The sequence below is a fragment of the Camelus dromedarius genome, chromosome 9 (genome assembly GCF_036321535.1).
Source record: "Camelus dromedarius isolate mCamDro1 chromosome 9, mCamDro1.pat, whole genome shotgun sequence".
Taxonomy (NCBI): Eukaryota; Metazoa; Chordata; class Mammalia; order Artiodactyla; family Camelidae; genus Camelus; species Camelus dromedarius.
Window position 1 is genome coordinate 26,777,956 of NC_087444.1, and position 26,513 is coordinate 26,804,468.

The 26,513-nt window shown below is 42.2% G+C and overlaps 2 protein-coding genes across 2 annotated transcripts; one reads left to right on the plus strand and one right to left on the minus strand.

The window, feature by feature from the left end:
* Positions 1-2,359: 2,359 nt before the first annotated feature.
* On the plus strand, positions 2,360-7,356 carry C9H16orf46 (chromosome 9 C16orf46 homolog). The gene is made up of 2 exons (XM_010980481.3): positions 2,360-2,592; positions 5,201-7,356. The coding sequence occupies exons 1-2, from the start codon at positions 2,383-2,385 to the stop codon at positions 6,212-6,214; spliced, it is 1,224 nt and encodes a 407-aa protein (XP_010978783.2). The 5' UTR covers positions 2,360-2,382; the 3' UTR covers positions 6,215-7,356.
* A 6,312-nt stretch (positions 7,357-13,668) lies between these two features.
* Positions 13,669-25,310, minus strand: ATMIN (ATM interactor). The gene is made up of 4 exons (XM_031458008.2): positions 24,984-25,310; positions 19,133-19,258; positions 18,154-18,353; positions 13,669-17,458 (listed from the first exon to the last, which is right to left on the minus strand). The coding sequence occupies exons 1-4, from the start codon at positions 25,308-25,310 to the stop codon at positions 15,646-15,648; spliced, it is 2,466 nt and encodes an 821-aa protein (XP_031313868.2). The 3' UTR covers positions 13,669-15,645.
* Positions 25,311-26,513: the final 1,203 nt, after the last annotated feature.

Consider the following 26,513-nt stretch of genomic DNA (forward strand, 5'->3'; position numbering starts at 1 on the left):
GTACGTGGAACATTTTCATAGGGCTGTCGGGAGGCTGAGGCAATGGCAAGTCTCTGGATCAATGATTCTTCAACCCTTTGTAGTGACAGACTGCATTGTAACTCTGATGCAAGCCCTTCCCTGAAAAAATGATTGAGCATGTTCAGAGGTGTCACATACCTCCAGAAACCCATCCAAGGATGGGAAGGCTTCCCATCCAGAGCCTCGCTGTGGAGGGTAAAACTGGGACCATGGAGTGGAGGATGTTGATGGGGCAGGGCAAGCAGTGCTGGCTCAATATAAGGGAACCTTGCTAACAGAGCAGGAGTTCTCCACTCTGCAGGATTTTAGAATCACATAGGGTGATTTTAAAAATTCTGATGGCCTGGCTGTGCCCAGACCAACTATAGTCAGAATTTCTGTGGGTGGGGTCTGAGCATTTTTATTTTTTATAAAGCTCCGCAGAAGATTCCAAGGTGCAGCCGAGTTTGGGAATTAGAAAATTAGAGCACTTTGCCATTGGAACAGTGTCTTTAAGTAGTGAGCGCCTTCTCACTGGAGATACTTCAAGCACAGAACATTTTTCTTATCGACTTGAACATTCTAACTATAGTTAATCTATTTTAAACAGTATTTCTTTTCTATATTAACTTCAAGTTCAAATTTATTTTATTAAGAAATGACTTTGTTTTTGATTTTCTGGTTTTTGTTCTTTCAAACTGTACACTTGTTAAGTCTATGGATTCTGTGATACAGACATATTCGTAATACAGAAGAGGACAAGGTCTAAGTGTCCTTATGGAGCTTCTTTGGCCTGGGCAGCGACTAAAGTGACATTTCACAATATGAGAGAATCAGGTGGTTTGTGCAATATGTCTGGCCCTTAATCATGCTTCTGTTTGTGAACAGAATAGCGCTTCTCGTTTTTAGTTAATTGTAATATCATTTTTTTCCTTTCAGCTTTCATTCATTTCTTCTGATGTCATATTGGAAAAGTTTAGGTTGCCCAAAGCTATTTGACCTTCCATAGGTAAATGGAACTTTCTTACCATCCAAATGCCACTTTATGTGAAAAAGCCCAAATGGTAATTTAACAGATATTGTTAAGAGAAGTTGCTGATCTCTACCTAAACAGAAAATGAAAAATGTAGGTTTCTGGCAGGGGTTACTTTGGGGAGAGAGAAAGCAAGGTTTGTGGTCCCAGTTGCCTCTATCTCATTACCAGCAAAGGTTTCCTTGAGAAGGCCCTGGCTGTTCTTTGGTGTTCATTGTGCTGATGTAATGTTGGTGGCCACTGCTTGGGCATTAGAGTTCATCTACCCAGCTTGTGGGGTCCCCAGGAGGAACCTGCATGTGGGAAGGTATTATAATCATGCCTGTTTTATAGATGAGCAGACAGACCCAGAAAAGTAACTTGCCCAACAAAACACACAGCTAGGAAATAGGATTGGAATCCAGATGATTGGAACCCAAATCTGTGCTCCTGATTGGGATTGTAACTTTCCTAAACCTTTAACTGGATTATAAATGCCAAGTCCCATTTTTCAACCTGGAAAAACATGAGTTCTGGGTAGATAGCATCATCACCAGCACCATCACCATCATCATCACCAGTACCACCACTACTACCTGCTCACTGAGTTTAGGACTGCTGTAATGGGGCACCATAGACTGGGCGGCTTAAACAACAGGAATTTATTGTCTCAGTTCTAGCTAGAGTGTTGGAGCCCAAAATCAAGGTGTTGGCAACGTTGGTTCCTTCTGAGGCTGTGAGGGAGGGATGTGTTCCAGGCCTCCCTCTTTGACTTGTAGATGACTGTCTCCTCCCTGAGACTCTTCACATTGTCTTCCTTCTCTGTGTGTCCACATTTCCCCTCTCTATAAGGACACCATCATATAGAGTGGGTGAGGGAGCCAGCTGACTTAGCTTAGACGACACGCTCCACCAGCTTCCTCAGAAGCCAAAGGATCCCCAAGCCGATGTCCAGGGTTGTTGGGAAGGTGTGCATAAGCCACATATACCACAGTGGTTCTCTTGATGTTAGTGCAGTATCATTTGGATGTTTTTGGAGTGGAGGGTGGGGGTGTTTAACCTTACATTCCTTACCACATTCTGCACCCCATCACGAGGGATAGGCTCTCTGCTAACATCTTCTGTTCTCTTTTCTTCACTCCCAACTTTGGTCTTTAAGTCCATTATTCTATAAAATTAGCCTTATCTTTATAATGTCAATAGTTGGCAATGGATGGTTTCATAATATTTCTTCTGTCCCTGAATGTGTCTTGAAGAAATTTCACCTGAGTTACTGGATTTCTTTTTAAAAAATATATTAAAAACTATGTCCCGTTTGCATTCAAACTACAGGAAGAAGATGTTAAAGACTTTAAGCAACCATCACAGAAATGGATCTCTGTCAGAAAAATGAAACTGAATCAGAAAATTGCGAAAATAATGAAATTCAAAGCACAGAAGATACTGAATTAATCTGTACTTGTCCCGATGAAAGAAGTGAAAAGAATCATGTTTGTTGTCTTCTCAATATCAGTGACATTACACTTGAACAAGATGAAAAAGCCAAAGAGTTTATCATCAGAACTGGATGGGAAGAAGCAGTGAGTATTTTCTTGAGTTAGGTCTCTTGCATGTGACTGTTTTGATGCAAGTCTTTTACTTTTTCCAAAAATAGTACTATTGCCAAAAAATGTGTAAACAATGAAATATGGAAATTTTTGAAACAGAGGTAGAATATTAATGATGATAACAGCAGTACTTTTTATTGAATATTTATGGCCACTTAGTATTGGCAAGAACAGCACTAAATATTCATGTACATCAAATTCATTCACTCTCTTAGTATCTCTGTGAGGCAGGTATTATGAACAGCCTTTTAGGACAAGGATACTGAAGCACCGGAAAGGTGAAATGTGTCAAAAGATCACCCGTGCAGTGACCAAAGCAGGGCTTGAACCTAGGTCTTCTGGACTCTAGAACCCAAGCTGCTTAACTCCCAAAGAGACCCGAGATTTCTATCCTGGTAGTTCTACTCAGAACCTTATGGGATTATTCTTAAACTATTCTGAGAATCAGTAGTAGAAATACAATTCTAAATTTAGAACTGTAAGGGAATTTGGTCTAGTCCAGTGATTCTCACTTGGCAATGTCACAACTGGGGTGAGGGGGTAGGGATACTACTGGATATACTGACTGGGTGGAGGCCAAGGGTTCTGTTCCACATCCTACAATGCCCAGGATGGCTCCCACCACAGGGAGTGATCCGGCCCTGTCTTAGCTTGGGCTGCTATAATAGCATACCATAGACTGGCTAGCTTAAGCAACAGACATTTATTTCTCACAGTTTGGGAGGAAAGTCCAAGATCAAAGGGTACCAGCATGGTCAGGTTCTTGCTGAAGGTCCTGTTCTTTGGTTACATCCTCAGTTGGCCTTCCTTGGTGCATGCAAGCAGAGAGAAAGAGAGAGAGATGGAGAGAGAGAGATTGAGAAAGTTCTCTTCTCTCTCCTTCCTATCAGGGCACTAATCCAATCTTGAGACCCCACCCTCTTGACCTCACCTAACCGTAACACATCCCGAACAGCCACCTCCAAATACTATCACACTGGGGATTAGGGTTTCAAATAGGAATTTTGGGGGGGGGGGACACAAACATGCAGCCCATAAAAAGCCCCAGACGTTGGTGGTGCCGAGATTGAGAAACCTGGAGCTGTTTATTTTATAAATGTGGAAACTGAGGCCAAAAGGCAGAATGACTCACCCAAGTCCACTTAACAGTTGCGAGAATCCTGTCTTCAGGCCTCCTCTAGGAGTGCTCTCTCTGCTGTACCGCCCCCCCACCTCCTTAAGCCTCTATGACCTTCCATACACACCCTCCATGTCAGATAAGTCAAGGTGGTAGAGAGTTCTATTTAAGAATGTAAAACTTTCTAAGTTTAGAAGGTTCAGTTTAATATTGAAGGTAATTACTTTGAAATATATATCCAAGGGCTATTGGGAAAGAATTTTCTTTTAATTGGAAAAATTCTCCCCTCGCACCATGCTTAGTGTATGTTTGCTGTTCACACTGTCTGGGACACTCCTGACGCACCATTTCCTCCAACCTGCTGCCTGCTACTCTTTGCTCTCTCTGCTCAGCCTCCGACCCATGCCCGCCCAGCTCTACCCCAGCTTTCAGGTGGACACGAATGCCTAATTCAGTGCCAAACACTTACTAGACTTTCTAAAAAGTGATACCTCGTGACACTTAATAATTTTTAACTGAGGAATTTGGGGAGCTGAGCATGTGAGGTGTGGGGATGAGGGTAAAGGGATGTTCTTGTGCAGGACCAAGGGTTGGCCCCACTTCACGTGGGAATGCACAGACCTTCTGAATGTGCCAGAGCTTGTTGTTGGCCCTACTCAACATTTTGAGCCTCCGTTTCCTCCTTTGTAACCTGGATGGCAGAATAGTTAAATGGTAGTGCTGTTATGAGGATTAAATGAATGAATGCTAAAAGATCCTCAGCCCAGTGCCTGGAACCAGTAAAATCGTGGGAGCTATTTTTGCTTTTTTTTTTTTTTTTTTTTTTAGCATGTAACAGTTGCCAGATTTAGCAAATGAAAACACAGGACAGCCAGTTAAACTTGAATTTCAGTAAACAGCACCTAATCTGTTTAGTATAAGTATGTCCCAAATAGGGTCTTGTCTTTTCATCTAGCAACAATATTTACCTGTGACCTTGCGGCAGGGTGGGCCGGGGGACTCCGGGTGTGGCTGTGGGCATGGCTGTGCCTGGACCACGCTGACCCCAGGGCCTGACTCTGCTCACCTGCCCTTCGTCCAGTCGGTCCACGCAGCAGGCTCTAGGTGTGGTAAACACAGCCTTCAATACACAAAAGCCTGGCGGGGGGGGGGACAAGTACAAACAGTTTTGATTTTATTTTAGGAGTTCTGAATTTATTTTAACGTGCATCTGAACAAATACATAGTCAGCACATCAATGTCGCCATTTATAGATACTATCCCCTCGTATTTTAGTTTTTAAAAATATTACAATACTATTGCTTAGCATGAGGCTAAACTAGGTGTGAAAAATTAAAACAAAACACATGAGGCAATTTTAAGAAAAATATTGACAGGAGGACAGCCAAAATGGAGATGTGGCCAAAGTGGAGGCAGCCAGAGACTGGGCACTCGCCTGAGAGTAACGTGCTGCTTTACTTGCAGGTCCAAGGCTGGGGAAGGACTTCTCCAACTGCCTGCATCTGGCCCAGGAAGAAGCTTAAAAAGGAGAGGGTGGGAGAAAGTGCCAGCAGCTGCTTACTCTGTGTCAGTCTCTCACAAGGGAGCCTGGAGGCCAGGCTTCAACTGGAGGCTGGGAAGTTGGAGTCAGGGTCTTCAGCTCCAGCTGAGGCAGGCCCAGAGAAGGATGGAGGCAGCCTCTCCCAACCACCAAGGCACCCCCCAGGCCCCATCACTGCCTCCAGGGAAGTTAACAAGATCTGCTTTCCCACCTACAGTCAAGGAGAGAAAAAAAGTCTGCAAATAAAGGAGTTTATTTGGTGCATGGAAGACTGGGTGGCCCCTGAGACTGTTAGGGGAAAGGACCCCAGAAGTCCTGGAGGAGGCACTGACAGAGGTCCCTCCCTCTCAGACTCCTTGACTTCCAAGGCTCTTTTAGTTCTACCTCCCCTGAAGGCTTCACCCCCAAATGGCTTGGATGTTCTGGGTAAGAAGAGTAAGAACTTTTACTCGCAGCCAGAAGAGAAGGTGCTTAGTGTGGAAAAGGATGAGTGTGTGGCTTATGCAAATGGATTAAAAACAGTGGACAGGACAGGTGAAAAGAGACCCATTGAGCCAGCCATACACCATCAAGTCAAGGAAACGCAGCCCTTCCTGACCCCGGTGACCCGGACGTCCCTGCTGGCTGACCCCAAGCCGTGCTGCTTGCGCTGGTCCCTCCTGCCTGAGAAAAACCTGGTGTGCCCTCCCCACCCCAGAAGTGTTCACTGTCTTGCTACCTTGCAGCTTTTGCAGAAACAAGGAGTGCAGAGCTACAAAGCCAAATTCAAAGCTAGGGAGCCAAGACCTCCCGTGAAAACCGCAAAGCGCGTTCTCACTGAGTCTAAGCAGGAAAACAGGCCCCAAACGCTGGAGACCAAAGTGTTGTCAAGACCTCTCTTGCCATCCCTCACAGTGAGCAGAATTGTAATTCCCGTTTCCACTCACAGACTCCTCTGAGTTGCCACAATATAATTCCCTGGGAACAAGACCGTCTGAAAGTCATTCATTCTCTCTTCCCTCTCTCCCTCCTGCCCCCACCCCGGTCTCTTATTTTGTCCTCCTCCTCTCCCTCCTCCTTCTCTTCTTCTCACACACTCTTCTCTCCCTCCTTCCTCCCCTCCTTCTTTGTAGCAGAACCAGAGGAAACTGAACCTCATCGTATAGGTTTTGGTTTACTCTCCAAACTCCCATATTCATGTGTTACCCGCTTCTGGTGCTTAGCCATTTACAAAATGCAAACTGGTAATGCCAGTCTCCGCCTCTGCCTGGCTTATCTCTCCACTGGAAGACAAATGGATGCCGGGGAATCTGAAGGGCCTCCCTCAGTGATGCCCTTATGTCAGCCCCAGGCCAACTGGCAGAGGCTCTTTCTGCCCCAACAACCCCAGTGCCTTAAGCCAAGTGTACTGGGCTTGTTTAGACCAAATTTTTTCCTAATCTGTTTAACCTAGCAGGTATCTGTTGCCTCGTTTTCTCTTACAACAAAGATCTGCTTTTATAGAGAAAATTCCAGCCTATATCCAAATGAATATCCTTGTGTCCCTGGTGACATATCCTTATGTTTTATCCATGGATGCACCATATCCTGTATGTCCCAGATTTCATATATTGTAGCCTCATGCTAGTCTCTCCATCTGGGAAGTTTTAGCTGTAGTTCAACAAAACCTATCTTGGGAGGCAGACTGAGAATGATTATTTGAAAAAGAACGTCACTGTGATTATTGCAGCCCACATGCTTCTTCCAGTCCTGTCTTACACCTAACATCTGGGAGCCCTACAAGCCCAGACAGACACTTACGAAATGGGGCTGTTACTTTCTCCCTTCTCCTGGCTTTCCTCCCTGCTCATTTTACCCCAGTGCACGTTTCCTGAAGTTGTATATAAATTAAATGTTTGTAAATGAGTTATAGTTTAAATGTGAAGTGACAATGCTATGTAGAGAAATGCTCTGAAAAACCATTTTGTAACATGAATATCCACTTAGCCACCTGTAATTACACAGTTTGCATTTGCTTAAGGTAGGTTGTGCTTGAACTCTAGACTCTCCATCTTCTAAATGATGAGCAGACAGAATATATGACTGTATTTGTCAACAACTGCTTTCCATAATTGGTCTTTGTAATGTCTTGTCTGTTTAAGTATAGGTTTTTTGCTTGATTTATCGGGTTGTCTTTACAAAACACCAGAAATGCAGGAATGATTACAATACAACAGTCATTAAAAGGTGTATTTTGCCTATTGAGGTTCGACACTTTACAGTCTAGAAGCAGTTTCCAGGTTCTACTCACCCGTTTTTCTCTAAATGAAGAAACCATCTGGATTCATCCCCAAGAAGAGGCCCTGATTTCCCACTGTGTCTGGACAGTGGGGCTGTTGGATTCAGTACTGTTTGAGGACCCTCCAGCTATGGCAGCCTGCCCACGTTAGTCAGTGGTTTTTCAAGCCCCCTTCTATAAGCAGAAGAATAATAAGCTCACTCTAAAACAATCAGAAGTGTTTGATTGGGATGGAAAGGTATCCACCAGTGTGAGTGAGGGACAGAGCCCACCTACTCAGCCCAGATGTACTTACCTACTGAGAGATTGAGTCAGTTTGAACTGCTCTAAGTTACAGCAGAATGTTTTCTTCTTAAGAAAAATTCATTTTTTAAAGATAAAGTTTATAAATTCTATAGCTTTTGGGATAAACATATAATAATTTAGAATTGAGAAGAGCCAGTTTGAACAAAGGAAGGGCTCAAATTTAAATGTTTGTAGTGTATTTTTTGAGCAAATAATTTGGTCAACATAATATTGACTAGAAGATTCCTCTTTGAAGAGATAAGAATGTTTTGCATTTGGCATCTTTCTTTAGGCATTTATTCAAGTATCTGATAAAGTCCCTCTGGGATCTTATTTGTGTTAGCCAAGGCTTAGCTTGTTTCTCCATGGATAAAGTCACTCTAGGCCTTGTCCCAATTTCCATTCAGATTAAATCGGGATGTCCAAACTAAATAAAGGCTAAATGTTTACCAGAATGCTAGAACCATTAGGGTTCTAGGTCATTAACAAAACTTTCAGGGGAAATCCTCCCATCTTTGGGAGTTAAGCGTGTTATAATTCAGTGCCAATGTCCCTCTTCCTACCTCAAGGTGATGATCTCAGTTAGGTTTTGGTTCTGCTAGTCCTCAAGCCAAGCACGGAGGGCTCTCTGTTTCATCCTTCACTCTATCATATTTGGATGTCTCATTAGTAAAACTTTCCAAACTCCTCTTTTTCTTGAAATTAAAAAAAAAAAATCACCAAGTGGAACTGTGGCAACATCTGACAGAGGTTCCTGCAGATCCTGAGGTCACCTACTGGGTGAGGCCCGGCTGAGGTCAGGGATGCTATTGTCCAGGGGCAGGGCCGGAGGGGCTGGAAACCTTGGAAAGATAGAGTGTGGATCTGAGAGAGCGATGAGGGACAAGGGGAAGGGGAAGACTAAATTCGAGGAAGACCTGGCTACATTTGGGCAAGTACATAGGGCTTTGGCTACTCAGGGAGACTTGCCCTGATTTTTAGCTTTATTCTTTTATTCTGGACCTTGCCCACTACTGTGAAATTTATCTGTACATCCAAGACCATGCTACAAAATGATTTGAACCCAGAATCAAATTTGCTTTCCCTCTCTCCCCCTCCCTAAGTGCAAGAGACCTAGCCCATCCCTTTCTTGGCTCCTGCAGCTGGATGAGCAGGCTGAGCTTCACAGTTGGAGTCCTCACATCTGGGACTTTTTGGGGTGTCTGGCCTTGAGTCCAGTGCAACCTTGGTGCTGCCGTTGGGGGGCTACTGAGAAGCAAGATGGGCAAGAAACTGCGGTTCCTGTGGCTGTGACTGAGCGCACATGAGGGTGGTCCCTGGTACCACAGGGAATATCTCCCACTGTCTGCTGGGCTAACTGGGGCACTGGGGCCAGGAGAGGTCCAGTGCCGTGCTCTTGATGCCCTGGCTGAACTCTGTCCCGAGTTCCACTAGCCAGCTACATGATGCGGTAATTCCACTTGAATTTGCAAGGCATTGTTCTAAGAGTTCAAAGCCTCTTCTGGGTATTATCTCTTTTTTTATCCTGAGCAAATGCGTGAGGGTCAGGGATCATTTCTCCTGTGACCCAAGGAAAATCTGATCCAACAGAAAGCTTGTGTTCAGTCTTGGGTGTGTGAAGGCTCCAAAGTATCTCCAAGGTGAGGGGCAGCTGGAGCACTGGGTGGAAAGTATCACATAAGGCTGGAAGGAGGACTTCAGAATGTCATTTTTTCCTGTAAGATGGGAACAATTCAGACACAGGATGTGGTGAAGATGATGAGGTAGTGTATATAAAATGCCAACAGAGATTTGTGGTTTTCCTGAATGTATTGATGAGATCAAATACAAATAGCTGGATCATTTCCCTTTAATGAATGACTGGCTATTCAAAATTGTTTAGAACTCCTGTGGGCATGGAGAGCTGTTATTTGGAGTTTGATGGGTCTTCACTCTCTACAAGTCCTCAAAACTCATCTTCCTAACTTGTCGACTCGGGGTCCTTGCCTGGGCCTGTTAACCAATCCATAGGCTATCTTCATTCCCTGGCCCTTTTCCTCATCCTGATTTGCTTGAATTACCCCTGCACCAGTCTAAACACCGTAGCTCTGCAGATTAATACCATGCCCCTCATACTGATTTTGTGTCATCCCGAGGTGTTACAGCAAAACATTTTCTTTTCAAGTATAATCTCCCAGATCAAAGCAACCGTGTATCTTCCTGAACACAGTCTTGGGATAACTCCAGTATCCAGTGCAATAAGTAAAACTAGCACCATTGTCCCATTTTCCTAGGAGCTGAGAACTAACTACACCGTTTTTTTTTAGAATGAAAATTGGCTTTTATTGGTGTATAGTCGATTTGTAATGTTGTGTTAATTTCTGGTGTACAGCATACTGATTCATTTATACATATATATATATTCCTTTTCATATTCTTTTTCATTATAGACTGTTACAAGGTATTGAATATAGTTCCCTGTATAAGACCCTGTTGTTTATCTAGTTTGTATTCAGTATCTGCAAATCCTGAACTCACAATTTATCCCTCCCCACCCTCTATACTTTTTGTTTTTGGATATCCCAGCTTTGCCACTGGGCATTGTTGTCTCTGCCCTATAAAATGAGGGGATTAATACCTAGGGTCCTTCCTAACTCTAACATTTTGGTACAGTTAACTTGCCGGTAAACATTACTAGAGACTCAACATGGTGAACAGTTCTGTCCATCACAGATTTGTTATCAGTTTTGCTCTTGATGCTGGCTTTTGTAGTGGGAAATTTAAAAAAAAAAAGTGATTTCAATTTGTGCATTTCATAAGTTGCCGGAGCCAGGAAGCACTGTTGGCATTCTCCTATCCCTCCTTCAGGAGAAAGTGCATTACTGTTTTGGCAAGGTTTTCAAGAAAATTCTAAGATGTTAAGTGGATGTATTTACATTTAATGCCATTATTCAGTATTCTCTACTTTTTAAGCAATACTCTCTTCACATTCACTGCTTGTGCTAAATCGGTGTGACTATTCAGAGGCAGCCAACACAATGTATGACTCTCCTCAGTAACTAGTGGAAAATTGATGCTTCACATGTACATGTGAAAATGAGTTTTTTCTCCCATTTAGCTCAAAATACAAACAAGCCTTTCTTCCCAATGTATCTTTTAAAATGAAACAATTTCTCTGCTTATTAAAACTTGAGGACTGCTAACTTGAAAACATACCATAAACTAGTCTTACTTCCAGCACCACAGGAGGGTTATAACTATTCACTAAGCCTATAAATGTTCAAGAACTGTTAGCAATTTCATTTGCTTTAAAATCTGCATGTGCTTTGAAGAAAAATAGAAATTAACTAATTGAGAAAAAAACTGCTGGTCCTGATACTGTTCATGACTCTGCGAAGGCTTAGTTTTGGAGCTACTCACCTGAATCCTCATGACTGACTTCTCTAATGTAATTTCAAGACAATGAAACGTCAGGGAGGAAACATGGTAGCTAATTAGAGAACTTGAAATCTGAACACTTAACTACTTAGGTACATGTCTCATTAGAGAAATGGGATTTAAATGATTTTAAACTACACCACATCTTACCAAAACAAAGGTGAAAAAGAAAAAAGGACTGATACCAGCTTACAACTCATTAATGAGTTAGACCCTGAAATATAACCAAACAGAATCTATTACCACCAACTGAACTAAAACAATATGAACAGTTTCTGAGCCATAGTTTGCCAAAGTTTGAATGGTTTCTCAAAAGTATACCATAAAATCTTAATTTTTGAAGGCTCACTTTTTAAATAGGGAAAACTCTTTGAGGAGTATTTTAAGGTTAGATATCCTTTTGTGATAAGTTAATTCAGATGCACTGACTTCTGCCAAATTTTTATTGCAGCACAAGCTCTACATTTTCTGAAGTCACTAAATTTCTCGTTACAGCACAGGAAAAAGAAGATAAAGTAGGAGAGGGATCAGTTTCAAATTTAGTCTTAAGCAGCAACATGTTTGAGATGCAATCATAAAACCAAATATTTCACCCAGGACATGGAAAAAGCACTGGATCACCAGAAAGCAAAGAGTAAAAAGCTGCAAGCAGAAGCGGTAAGAAGATGCCAAGCTTGGAATGAGGTCTTATTGACACACACCCTGCTAATAAGCTCACTCCTTTAGGCCAAAAAGAGAAAAAGTCTTTGTTTACATTGAGGTAACATATATACTTTTGAGAATAACAAAGTTGCTATGGAGATTTTATTTTTTTTTAAGACTGTTTTCACTTTCTGAAATATTTGACTATTTCACTGATAAAAGTGAAATATTTCACTAAAAGAGAGTATTATTTGTTTTAATTTTGTTGTTGCTGTTTTTAGCCTTTATGTTCTGTAATATTAACTTGCTTGATGATAAAGTAAGAAAAGTTAACGGAAGGGCCTTAGCAAGTTTTTCCTATGACAACCTTCACTATTTCTGATTTTATGGGTTTAGAACAAAGTTACAAATGTATTTATTTTGTTATTTATTAGTAAGGCAATATATGAAATTTAATTTGTTTTCAAAAGTTTGTTGGAAGAACTGAGTGAATGTTGACACTCCTCCAGTGTAAGTATTATGGAAATGCTCTTATTCATTCACATACTTTGGGCATTTTGCTCTTTTCAAACATGCACTTTTTAAAATACAGTGCCCAAATTTGTTAATTTGAGGACACCAACAACCTGATAATCCTTTCCATTTGCTCTTTAGCTTGCCTCTCTCGGTATGTAAATTAGTGTATCAGTGTATCTGCTAATAAATACAGTTCACACAACTGAGAGAACCGTTGGGATTTAAACATTGCATAAAAAAGGTATTTAGTCAACTGTCTTCTTGACCATAGGAACATGAGACTAGCCAACATCTTGCTGAAGAAGATGAAGAAGATTAAAATTCACTTCATTTAACAGTATTTTACATATTGGGAGGAAGCATTAAGCCAAAAGACTGACGTGTCCTCTCCTGGTGTCAAATCTAATCAGTGGCACTTTAACACACTTCAGATGAGAACACACACACACACCATGAGATATAAGGAAAATAAAACTGCACAACACTCGACATTTCAAAGGCTTCGTTCCTAGATCTTCCAAAGTGACATGTTCCTCCTCCTCTTTATTTAAGAGTATTCCGAGGACAAGTTTGAGAAGCAATGTTTTAAATATACCAGCTAGGACGTGCTCTTCTGAGTCAGTATGAGATTAGGTTTGGACTGAAACTAAGATAAACATTCTAAAATTGAGACCATAAAGGATTACATGAAAATATCTTCTTGTTTTTTGCCACTATTAACAGAACAACTTCTCAACTAGACTTACACTGATACCTTTTTTTCCAATCAAAAGTAGCTTCAGAACTTACTTAGCATCTTTCAGGTAAGTCTACAAAATTTTTCTACTTTTATTTCCCTTATTTCAAGGGACTCAAACACATGGATTTAGCTTTCCTGCAATTAGTGACTGAGCAGAGGACCACTCATTTTTGCTCTTAAGCCAGAAGCACATTACTAACAAAGATAAAAGACACTCTATTATAAAATGGTGACACCTGGATTAAAAAAATAATCAGAGTAGTCTCCTTTGAAAAAATTTTCCCAAAACTTAAATCCTAGAGTGGATAATTTTTATCAAAATAAAAACTACATCAAAATAGAAGCTTTGGTAATGGAATGTCTTTTTCATTTTCTATTAGCAAAACTGTTAGCAAATTTTCATGAACAAAGGCAATATAATAATGAAAATAACTAGGCAGTCATTTCCTCATGTGACCTTCAGAAGATGAGTTTGTAAAAAGTTAGGCAACAAAGTAAGTCACATTATGAGTATGTTGAAGAATTCACAAAAAAGGTAGAATTCTCACTTCTCTTTAATCAGTGAGTTTCAGCTTTTACAAATAATAGAACAATTCAGGTAACTCAGGTTTTGAGGGGAAACAGTTCTTACTTACACATGAAGAACTATTACATGCTCCATTTTTCTGTAAATAACTCTACTGGCTGGGTTAACAAACGTTGTCACAGAAACACACACACACACACACAATTTGTAAAGCCATAGATCACTGCATATATATTTACAAAAAGCCATAAACAAACATGCATTTCTCCTTTGCTAGGAGAACTTAAATTAAATGTTTGAACATTAAGGCAGTGATGATTCTAAAACATAATGAAATTCTAAGTTAAGGCTTTATGTTTGCTTTGAAACCCATATTCGTAGGCAACTGTGACCAAAGCATACTTTCATCTACCAGGTTGAGTTCATCTGCCCAGGATACGCTATTTATCCATATCAACAATTCTTCTATGGGATTGGAATTAGTAGCAACACCACTGATTTATTTTAATGAATTATTATTCTCCTCCTTAGGTTTTATTTTGAGGATTTAGCCTCCAGCAGCATAAGCATGTGCCAAAGAAGGAACAGAGCAGTTTTTTGGGTAAACTTAGAAAAATGTACAGGCTGCCCAGATTTTTACTTGCCTGAAAGTTGGCCAAAAATCAAGAATTCCGGATCTCCTAAATACAGAAAATCCTAAAAGCACACTTGACTACACACCCATCTCAAAACATAGATGTTATTGATTACTGAAGCAATCGTCTTCACCTCATTTTCTTTGAAGACTGGTATTACCCTCTCTAAAAAAATAAATAAAGCAACAAAATGCAGAATACCGTATCTTAGATGGATCTATTCTATAACTGCTATCCTCAAGGCACAAATACTATCCTTGCTAGGCCAATGTGTTTCCTCATTTAAGGGAAAAATGAGAGGTGGATGAAAAGAAGATTCACTTAAGATAACTGTTGATTGCACTCTTGCCCTTTTCAGCTTATGCAATGATGTTTAGGAAGGGATGTCCTTTTCCCTTAATGTTATTTATTTATTTACTCACTTATTTAACACTTAGAGTGACAAAATTCAGCTAGTGGGAGTACTCTGGGGAGAGGCTCTGGAGCACCACCCTGGCTGTAGGGAGGAGGAGGAGGGATGCTCGTAGGAAACACTCCAGTGTGAGCCAACAGGAGTGATTCCACAGCCCAGCATTTCCATAGCTGGGGGGACTTACTGTCATTTAGACGAGAAGGATCACTATTTACACTAAGTGCTGGCTGCTACTTCTTGAAGCAATAATTTTACAGCAACATGGCTTGTGAGGAAGTACTGTAGTTACGTCGGTATCAATAATAGTTCATGTACAGAAAGGATGGCATTGACTATATGAAAACTGTCTCAAAAGCTAAAGACAACTGTAGTGTTCCTTTGTGTCTTCAAATCAGGGAAGAGTAAGATGACAAAGCAGATGAAGCTGCAGGCAACATGAGTCAAACCATCGAAGCGTTGGTGTTTCAATCTGATGGCACAGCATCAGATCTCTTTAGATATTATCAGGAAACAGGAATTTCTAACAAGCACTGTCAAAAATATTTTAGATGCAATTTAAGTCATACTTTCACTAAAATGTTTTGAAGATTTGAAAAGTTTGTACCCTAGTCCTGGTGAGCTTGGCTGCAGCTAAATGGCTAGATGGGTTTTAAAGGTGTGAAATACATTTTTTTTTTAAGAAGGGAAGACTACACTGAAAGGGCAAATGTAGGCAACACAAAAACAATCATTTTTAGATCAACATCTTACACTTTATGATACACTCACAAATTTTTACACAAATTTCATGTTTACAAGTACAAAAGGCAAAGAACCTCAAAGAATCGAAGTAACTGTATCATCAACTACATTCAATAGAGTTAATACTGTTGTCCCCACTCTCCACTTTCTAAATCCAGAAGGGAACTGTAAATGCCACCCCACAATGTGGACTCCACTTTTAGAAGTTGGACACTGTGTGTAGTTCTGCACACGTCTGGGTTTCAACAGAGCTGAACTGAGATTCCATCGTGTTCCAGGCCAAGTCAGCTAGAAGAAAGTCGTCCATTGCTGTTTGAGTTTCATTGCTGGTGAAGAACAAGCTCCCCAAAGTTTCAAAGCCAGAATTCATGGTCTGTGTTTCTGTACTGTTCAACTGAACTTTGCTTTCTAAAGCAGGTATGTTTTTAGCAGTGGAGATTCCTTCGGTTTGGGTCTCTGTGTCAGAGGAATCGGTACTCATGGAAAAGCTGGAGTGTTTCAGAATACTTCCCAGAGGCAGATGAGGGCTACTGTCTAAAAAGAAGTTTAAGTCCGTCTGTGTCTGTGTGTCAAACATTTCAAGGCCTAAGAAGTTAGAATTTCCCCTATAACCATAGGACTGGGCAGAGGTGTCTGCAAGTAAGAAGTCAGTTTGGGTCTCTATGTCCAGTGATTCCAGGACTGGCTCAGTGGTCATGGTGCTAAGCTCACTCTCTTCAGTTTGAGTCTGGATATTTGAGGCTGAAAAGAACTCTTCAATATCAAAATCAATTGCGGGATTCTGGGTTGGGCCAGACGGGAGCTGGCTGTCAGGTCCAGAATTTGTGTCAGACAAAAGACTACGATTGTCCAGTGTCTGACCAGGCAGGTTACTCGACAAGATATTTTCTAGATCACTTAATAAATCTATAGTTTGGGTCTGATTATCTGTCATGTTCTGTGAAGGAAGCAGACTATTCTGTGCACTGAAGTTTATAACTGGTGTAGATTTCTCAATATCTTGATGTAAAGTCTTAGGGTGGTTCTGAGGTAACAAACCATGAGTCACAGTCTCTGTTACCAAGCTGCTGCTTATAATACTGTCTGCAGAAACGCCGTATGATGAATGGACACTCTCAAAAATATCTCCACACATTACAGCTTGGTCCATCTGCACTCGATCATCTGTTGGACTTCGCATCCCACTGGTTTGAGTTTCTCTGGAGATCCCACCTGACTGGAAACAGGCATCTATAAACGCATCAGTCTGAGCAGCAATAGATGAGGTTACCTTAGAACTGGGCAAAAAAGTTTGAGTATGAACACTAATGGGAAGGCAAACTTGAGAACCAAATGTCAAATCAGTTTGAGAACAAGATGATACAGAGGAATCAGGGCTAGCCCACTGTGCAGAAGGAATAAAGTGTTGTGTGGCATAAGACAGATCTGTCTGTACATTGATTGAAGAAATGCTGTTCTTCTGACATGTGTTCCCTAGTTCTTGTAAAGGGTGAGACGGACTTTTACCCAAGTTCACTTGAACACCTGTGCTAACTGGCTCAACAGCAACAGGATTTACAAGTTTTGAAAGAGGGAGGCTCTCCTTGAGAGAGCAAGCCTCTGAATCTAGGCCGAGGATCAGGGTTCCTATGGACAAGGGGAGTAAGTGCACAGCTCCCGGGGCAGAGCCTTGGTGATCGACACCCAACACCACGGGCTGGGCTGAGGAGTCGGCTGTAGGCACAAAGACAGGCACAGGAGAAAACTGCATGACGGGGAGTTTAACCAAAGCCACTTTGGGCTTTGGTAAAAGCAACTTCTGAGGGTACCTTGGAGGTGTTGTCAGAGTCTGCTTTCTGGCAGTAGAGTTGCAAGAGTCTTCAAAAGAAGCCACCAGCTTTATTTCTGAAGTTTCCAGTTCTTGAGTATCTGGTCTTGGGGTTTGTTGGTTGCTCAGTGATTCGACAGTCTTACTGGACAACTTCTGGTTGTGCAGGCAGTTTTCCATTTTCCTTTTCTTACTAGGTGGATCCCTGGAAACAATGACAGAGTAAAAAGAGAAAAATAACTTTAAATGGCAACTTTCCTTATCAACCTTAGTGCTGTATCTACACTTACAAAGTCTATTTCCCATGTAAACAGCAAAGGTGAGATTCAACCCAGTGAAGAGAAATCCCTTCTCTTGTAACCTGACCTATTACATGGTAAACGGAAGTTCAGAAACATGCAAACAGGGAAGGAGGAAGCATGCCTTTTTGGGAGAGAAAGCTCCAAATACTAGAACTCAACTTAGATCTGTAAGCGTCAGAAAGCTAACAGATTACATAATGCAACTATTACTATTTCTAAAGTGGGAAGCTATTAGTCCAAATATAAATCTGACCTTTCAAATGAAGCACAGTTACATGATTGAAAACTCTTCAACAATCTAGTACCCCACTGGCAGAAAATGCTGGAAGTTTCTGAAGAACTGAAAACTCAGATTTTCATTTGGGAATAATAAGAGACCCTCAAAAGGAGCTGGTGAAAGAATTAGGAAGAACAATTGGGTCAAATAAATGTGGATCATCTGCTAGTACCACTGCCATTTCAGAAAATTCCCTTCTTCCGTGTCACACCTTTTCTTCACTGTTCCTCCTTTCTCCTTACACTAAGGCTCTCCAGGAAGTTTCATCTGAAAGTCTTCCCACAGCTACTGGCGTTTGGGCCACCAGTTTCCCCCATTTACCTGTGTTCTGCAGGGATCTCATGGCCAGTTCGGTAGACGTGGGACTGCAGTGCAGTTCTGCTGGCATAGGGACAGCCGCATGTGCACTGGAAGGTCTTGCCACAGTCTTCCGCATGTCTTCTCAAGTCCCATTCAGTGCCGTAGGAGTTGCTGCACTTGCTGCATTTATGCTTCTTTTCAGCATGCATTTTCATAAAGTGCTAGGCAGAACACAAAAGGGCTTTCTGAAATGAAAAACTGCAACTGCTCAAAACATTTCAAAAGACATCAACATACCCATATTAACAATGATTTTACATGATAAAATATGGCAGTGCACATCAAGAGTGTAAAAGCAGGCAAACTGCAGTTTATCACGCGCTGCTTCTCCCTGTCACTTTGGCTTTGTGAAAAGTGGAGGAGACTGTTTTGGAAACATTCCAGGTACCCAACATTTAGCTTTTCATTTGTAAGTAAGTGCTGCAGGCAGGAAAAGTCTTTGCAAGCTTTTCTCAGGATCCCCTCCAGCAAATCTGCAGGGAAGTATTTCAGCCGCCCACCTTTTCAGTCCAGAAGCACCTCTTTCCCCACTTGCTGTGCCCCTCCCTCCTAAGATAGCGGTTTCTGAAATTCTTCCTTCCTGAATTCTGCAGTTCCTTACTTCCTTGGGAGAACATTGCCTTTGTGCATTTGTTCCTGACCTTGAAAGCATGTAGATTCATAACAGAGATGTGGGAGGACACACTTTATCATACTTTGCTGTCTTGCTCTTCTTTCTCTCCAAATTCACTTCTAGAAGTCCTCTCTTCCAGAACAAGCCATGTCTCTTTCACTTACACCCTACCCATTTTTACCCCATCTGGGGCACCAGGGCAACTATCCTTAGAGCATCTTTCTGCTCCATTCTCTAGTTATGACTGGTAAGTAATGAGAATGCACATTAGATTTATGCCATCTGCATTTCATTCTCAGAGAAGTATACCTAAGACAACTAAAATACCTGTTTTACGAGAGAAAATTGAGAAAATGGTCTGTCAGGGCCTCGAGGGCATCCTTCAATTGGACAACAGTAGAATTTCGGTACAGTTTTCAAATCTTTTCTTATTGTTGGATTCACTATGCCATCCTGCAAAAGAAAAATTACTTTAAATAATTATTTTAAAAAAACCAACAGAATGAGCTGGGAGTAATAACAAGGAATGACTCAAGATGGGCACAAGGGATCTTTTTAGGGTGATGAAAATGTTCTAAAATTGAAATTGTGGTGATGCTTACATAACTGTAAATCTACTAAAAAAATAACTGAATCATTCATTTAAAATGGGTAAATTTTATGGTGTGTAAACTATAGCTCAAGAAATCTGTTAGAAATTTTCAAAACAAAATAAAACAAAAAATGATGTTATTTAAAAAATTTCCATCCATTCCTATAATACTCCTCCTAAGCTTAAAAATCTCTGCTCTTAAAGCTAGCTTCCCTATTTCTAAATGGTTTACTTAGTTTCTCAGGCTCAAGACTTGGTATCATCCTTAAGTCTTCTCTTCCCTTCTATCCCATTCCACCCCCAGTGAATTAATATGAGGCCCTGACACTATGACCTAGGCCTTCCTGATACAGAGCAGTGACTTTCTCTGATCACCACACTGCCCTCCTAAAGTAGCTAAAGCCAGCTGACAAAACTTTATATACTATGCTTGAATACAGGCACCATGCTCTGTTTGAACTTTAATAATCACTATAATGGCCAGTACTAATACAGCTTTTACTACTGTGTCAGGCACTATTCTAAGCACTTTATATTTATTAACTCATCCTAATAATCCTTTGTTATTCAGTATGTGATTGATTTGGGTAAAAGTCCGTTTCAAATAACTGGTGAGTTAATTTATCTTGAAGAGCTCTTGTTAACCTGGGGGAGCCCACGTATCTCAGGTGTGAGACACCTATGACCTCCAGCATAATTCTTATCTGGCCACCCCCTGCTGGCCCTGGAGGGAGGTGTGTGTGTGCAGCTGGTGATGAAGGACCTCTTTATAGGTCACTGGAAACAATGGGATATGTGCTCAGGCCTCAGCTGCTGCAGCAGCATCTAGATGTTTTAGTCCTTAAGCGTTCTGATGAGAAAGGATTCATTTGGAACATGCCCACCTCCTTCTCTATCGTCAGTGTGTTATCTAGAGAAGAAATTAATAACCACATGGCTAAGACTCCTTCCCTTTGCTTTCGTGATGTATCTTAAGAGAAACAGGGTGATCTTGTTGAGTCTGTGTCCACTCCTTTAGAGGGGAAAAGAAGCTGTTCTTGTTTTATTTTTAAGCAACATAATTTATCTCTCAGTGATGTCAAATTTAGTCAGTTACTTCTCCATGTCTTCCACGCTGGTCCACCCTTTTATAATCCTACTGCACTACAGTGTCTAGATATTCATATTCATTTGGATTATTTAAATGGTCTCCTAAATAATTTTCCTTCCTCTTCTAATATAACAAATTTGACATTCCAAAAAATTATTTGTATATATCATCCCTAATACTATTTTTTTAAAAAGCTACATAAAACCCCAACTCCTCATTATGCTTCTAATCCACCATTATAACCATCTCTTTTTCTGTTCCCTTTTCATACACCACCCTGCTCAGCCTAACATTCTTCCCACTTCCAGTTTCACCTCCTGCAGCCATTCTTGTATGACCACCTCTTTCAGGCAGAACTTAGTGGTGGGAAGAGCACACAGCACTGCTTAGGGGGTATTTCCACCACTGATTAGGGGTATGACCTTGGACAGGGTATTTCCTCTCTGAGCCAGTTTACTCATTTCTAAACCAGAGAGACTAGTTAACTCTCAGGATTATCTTGTACCGGATTAGCAAGGAGCCTAGTCCAGGTCACATTCTCAATAAACAGCACTCCCTTGTTCTGCTCACCACCGGGATCTAAAGATCTATTCCTTGTCTGAAGTCACTTTGCATACTATCATTTTCTTCTAGAGTTCCTGTCTCCCCAACTACATTTTTTAAAGACAGAAACTATTTTATACACCTGTTTTCATGCTTAAAGAAGAGAGCAATTGCATGCTAAACGCAGAGCACTTTTAGAAAGGCAGTCCAGTGTAGGGTAGTGGCTCTCAACCCTGGTGACCTGTGACAAGTCACTTGAAGCACTAAAAACAATACCTATGTATGCCTGGTCCCAATCCCAGGTATTCATGCAATTCGTTTTGGGTGTGTTTAGTATTTGGTTTAAAATTCGGTTTGGTATTTGGTTTAAAAATCTCCCCTGATGATCCCAATGTGTAGCCTAGCTTAAGGACCACTGGTGCCGAGGTTAAACCCACAGGTTCTGGAATATGGACTGCTGTAGCCTGAATTCTCTACCCTGCCTCCTTCTGTGTTCTAGGCTGTCAAATGTTCTATTGTTCTATAAAACCCTGCCTGCAGGCTCACCAAGAAATTCATGCTCACTTCTAATACATCCTCAATTTGCTAAGCAATCCTTTTACTACCCCTTTTCAAACTTCCTATCATGTTCTCATATACCTGCTAACTTCACTTTTTAAAAAATGAATAAACTTTTTTTTAAAGAGAAGTTTTATTAGATTCACAGCAAAACTGAACCAAAAGCACAAAGAGTTCTCATACAATGAATGCCCCACCTTGCCATCCCTTCCCCTCGGGCAATACAGTCTGTTCCACTAACATTCCTCACCAGAGAGGTACATTTGTTAGAACTGATGAAAGTATACTGACACATCATTATCATCCAAAGTCCATAGATCATATTAGAGTTCATTACTGCTGTCATACGTTCTATAGGTTTTCACAAACATATAATGACAGGTATCCATTGTTATAATATAGAGTATACTCACTGCTCTAAAAAGGCCTCTGTGTTCCACCCATTCAAAGCCCTGGTAACCACTCATCTTTTTACTGTCTCTAAAGTTTTGCCTTTTCCAGAATGTCATATAGTTGGAAACACACAGTATGTCACCTTTTCAGATTGGCTTCTTTAAGGGTCCTTCTGTCCCCTTTACTGTTTTTAAACACGAGGAATAAAACATCTCTAGCAACGAAGAAATGTCCATTTATTCTTACTCTTCTTTTCCCTGAATCACCAGCTTTCATTTCTCCATGGATCCCTCCTGTAGGCAAGGCTGGGACTAGGATATTTCCAGATTTCTTTATAGAATATGGAATAGAGACATGTATCTTAAGAAACCACGTAAAACCAAAAGGCAGCATGTACCTTACTTCTCACAATTCAATCTCCACTTTTATTCATCATTCTGCAGAAGGATTTATTACTCATTAAGAAGGAAATATTTGATTGGGGGCAGGGTATATTCTGAAGAAAGAATAAAACAAGAACCTTACAGCAACTAATGGGGAAGGGAATAAAAGATCATAATCTAGAAGAAAAAAAAACTACGAAAGAAGCTACAATTATGTAAGTAGCTATAACAGGGAGCGCAAAGGGAAAATCTCCATCGACTATTATGCAAATCTGCCAAGTAGATATACTCAGCCTAGCTTGAGGGTAGAAAGTAGGCACACACTGACTGGACTGCTTGTGGTCTCTGTCTAAACACAGAACACTTTCAAAACCACAGGGACCTCCCAGTCAGCTCTTTTCCTTAGGCCTCTTTCTTTCCCCTCTTCCTTCCCATACTTTGAGACACCACATGTCAAGAGTAATGTTTGAACTCAAGAGCCTGCTACTTGGGGTCCCGACTGAGTGTATAGATTCACCACACTGGGGTGACACCATACAGAGAGGGCTGTTTTGTCACACAGGCCACCTTTGTTAAAGAAAAAAACCGCTTCCACCAAGACAGCAGATGCTCAGGGACTGCTAGGCACCATGGTTAGAGGTAGAACAAGGCAGGAAAGTGGGCTTGTTTGACAAGAGAAAAACAATGATGGTTCAGAGTAAGGCTTCTTTAATTCCTGCTAAAAAAGGTCTCCTCAGTGACCAAGGAAGGAAACTCAGGAGAGTCCTTTTTTTTTTTTTTTTCTCTTCAGTGTTTTCAGCTCAGAAAGAGATCCTGAGTGCACTATGCTGTCTTCAGACAAGAGAAATTTGAAAAATGACTAGAACTCAAAGAATGGCTTCACAGAGGTTCTAAGCAAGGGAGGATACTGATAACTCTGGCCTAATAAAGTCTAAGTAAAGATGTGACTGTCAAAATCTGTATTTGCCTCATGTTCCTCCTTCTTAGACCTATTATATGCTCAGGGTTGGTATCTTTAGAATTCCTGAACTTCACATATTTTAAAAACATAATTAGAAATAAACCTATTGTATATTACCAAACTGGTCCTGACATGTAACTGGTATCTCTATGCCTTATAGATGCTTCACAAGGTCTTGAGAGATACAAAGCTTGTGACAGCAATTCCAGAGAAAAGAATGACATAAACCGTTAAAAAGTGCTTCTTAGGGTGGTGTGCAGGCCAACACAAAGAGGGTCCCGGTCAGACAGGCAGCTCCCCTGGTGCTTAGAGATGTAATGTTACCTTAGCTGTCTACCAGAGAGGAGATGATACTGAAGGAGGGTGATGGCTGTTACATATATATGAACTAAAGAGCACCAAGGGGTCAGGCTGTAGAATTCTTACAAATATATAGTTCATCCACTAAGTTAAAATATGGATAAGGAAAAGAAGAATTTAATTAAAATTTGTGCCAGGGAAGAAACCCAAAACTACTGACAAGTGCAGCCTCACGGGCAGGGTCTCCTTCAGCTTACCTCTAAGGAAGGTGATTTCCGGACTGGCCTCCCTAAACTTCATATAAGAATGTTGTTGCCTCTTGATTCAGTTGGCACCAGAAGGGGACTGTCCTTCATGGGCAACACATCTGCTCTGCTAGAGACTTCAAACTTTCTGCTGTTAAATTCTTATCAGAAACCTGATTCTAAAAACATTTCCGAGGTGGATTTACCTGAAGGGCGGACAGAACGTGCAATACGCCAGGTAATTTAAACTTACTCCTGAATCAATTCAGACCATCAAAAGCTACCTATTCACAAAACTTTCGGTGACACTCTTTGGAATTACGTCACTGTTGGAACAGAGAGACTCGAATAAGTGGTGGAGGGAAAATTCCTATTGTAATGACTGAGACACTAGGATTTACTAGGTCTAGGGCGGGACTGGACATCTGAATTTTTTATAAGCTTTCCACAGAGGTGCACTAAAGGTTGAAAATCACTGTCCCATTCTACACAAGGTGGAAGGGATGTTCAGACTATTGCCATGTCATTACATACAGTGTCATCTCTTAAAGACGATTCACAGGAGAAATTTCGCTTAGTTCTCATTACTGAGCAAAGCTGATTTCACCAACACTGAAACTTGGAATGACGGAGCTCTAAGCCTTACCAATTGGGCAGGACCTAAACGCCTGAAGGAGGTATTGCGGGAGTGGTGGAGAGAACGCCGACTTTAGAATCTGAGACCGGGTGTAAACCCCAGCACGACTCGGGCTGCGTCACCGGTGTCTCCTCAACAGAAAAAGGTGCTATGAGAACCGGCGAGACAAACCTGTGAAACGCCCGAGCCGCCCAGTAAGAGGCCGCCCGTCCTGCGGGTCCGAGCCTGACAGCCCGGGGACATGACACAGTGTTTTCTATCGCCGCGCCTCCCTGCGCCCTCCCAGTCTCCCTTTCCGGACTCCCTCACGTTTCAGGGCCTCGGAAGCCCCTGCGACGCTGGCCAGACACACGGCGCATCCCCGCCCGCGGCCTGCGCCTCACTGGGAGCCGGACCCGAGCCCCCGGCCCCCAGCGCCGCCCTCAGGCGCTCGGTCGCGCCAGGCCCCGGGAGGCGCCGTCCCGCGGCGGGCTCACCTGCAGGCGGTGGCTCTTGACCAGGTGCATGTTGAGCGCCGGGCTGTTGGGCAGGATCTTGCCGCAGCCGCGCACCGTGCACAGGATGTTGGTTCGCACCGCCCGGGACAGCTCGCTCACCGATGGCTGGATGAGCTCCCGGGCCGGCGGCGCCGGACCCGCCGGCTGCTGCCTCGCAGCTGCGAGTCGCGGCCGGCAGCCCCTCAACCGCCCAGGGGGCTCCCGCGGGCCCGAGGCGGCGGCGGCTCCCCTGGCGCCCGCCGAGACGGCCGGGGTGCCCAAGGCCAGAGCCGCGGGCCCCGCCGCCGCCGCCTCAGAGGCCGCCATGGCTCCCGCACGGCAGTCGGCCGGGGTAGCAGGCCCCGCCCCCGCCACTTCCGGCAGAGGGCGGGGCTTCCCGGCTTATTAGCATCCGGCGGGGCCTGGGCGGCCGAGGCGCCCCCTGCCGGTGATGGAGGGCGCGTCTGCGGGGAGCCTGCGCCAAGTGAGGTGGGAGAGTTACAAAATTTTACAGGGATTCCAGCGTACAGGTGTAATGGTCCCACGGATCCATTATTCGTTTTCCTAGAAACCTACCCTCGGGCAACAACTGGACAGAAGTAAAAGCAATGCATTCACGGACTTTACTTCCCAAAGATTAAAAATAACCCAAATGTTCAACGGCAGGAGGGGTACGTTAATTACAAGAGTTTACCAGAACTGGGGAATACACTTTTCATTCAGTATCTCATTTTGTCCTCAAAACAGTCAGAGCAGGTGTGTACTACAAGTTTCCCCACCATTTGTAAGAAGGAAGTAACTAGCCCGAGGTCACATTATACAAACAAAAAGATTGTTCTAATTGACAGTGAATCATTTTAAGGAGGGTAGATATACTTGCCGATGTTTTAACTGCTGAAATCTGATTACTGTTTGGGAGACAGTGTAGCTCAGCGCAGGGTTCCAAAACCCGAGTTGGAAGAGGGACTAGATAGGTCATGTAAAAGAGCAAGGAGGCCAGGTGCAGTCAAAAGGGAGGGATGAGGATTTCAACGAAATGGGAGATACATCCTTTCTTTAAAGGGACAGCTGCTTTGATATTGACTCATCTTTGATATGCAGGATTTATTTTTCAAGATTTTTATGTGAAAACTTCCAACTTTTATATATTAACAGCTCTATTTGTTTTCTATTGTTCCAATAACAAATTACCACAAACCTGGTGGCCTAAAACAACACAGATTTGTTATCTTACAGTTCTGGGAGTCAGAAGTCCAAAATGAGTCTATTAGGGGAAGATCAAGGTATTGGCAGGGCTGCATTTCTTCTGGAGAATCTATGGAACAGTCTGTTCACTTGCCTCTTCCAGTTTACTCAGGCAGTAATGGTGAGCTGAATCTTCGTCACTTCACTCTCATTTCCTCAGTAGTCACATCTCCCTTTGTTCCCCTTCTACTTCTGAGGACCCTTGTGATTACACTGGGTTCCTCCAGGAAATCCAGGATAATCTCCCCATCTGCAAAGTCCCTTTACCTTGTAAAGTAACGTATT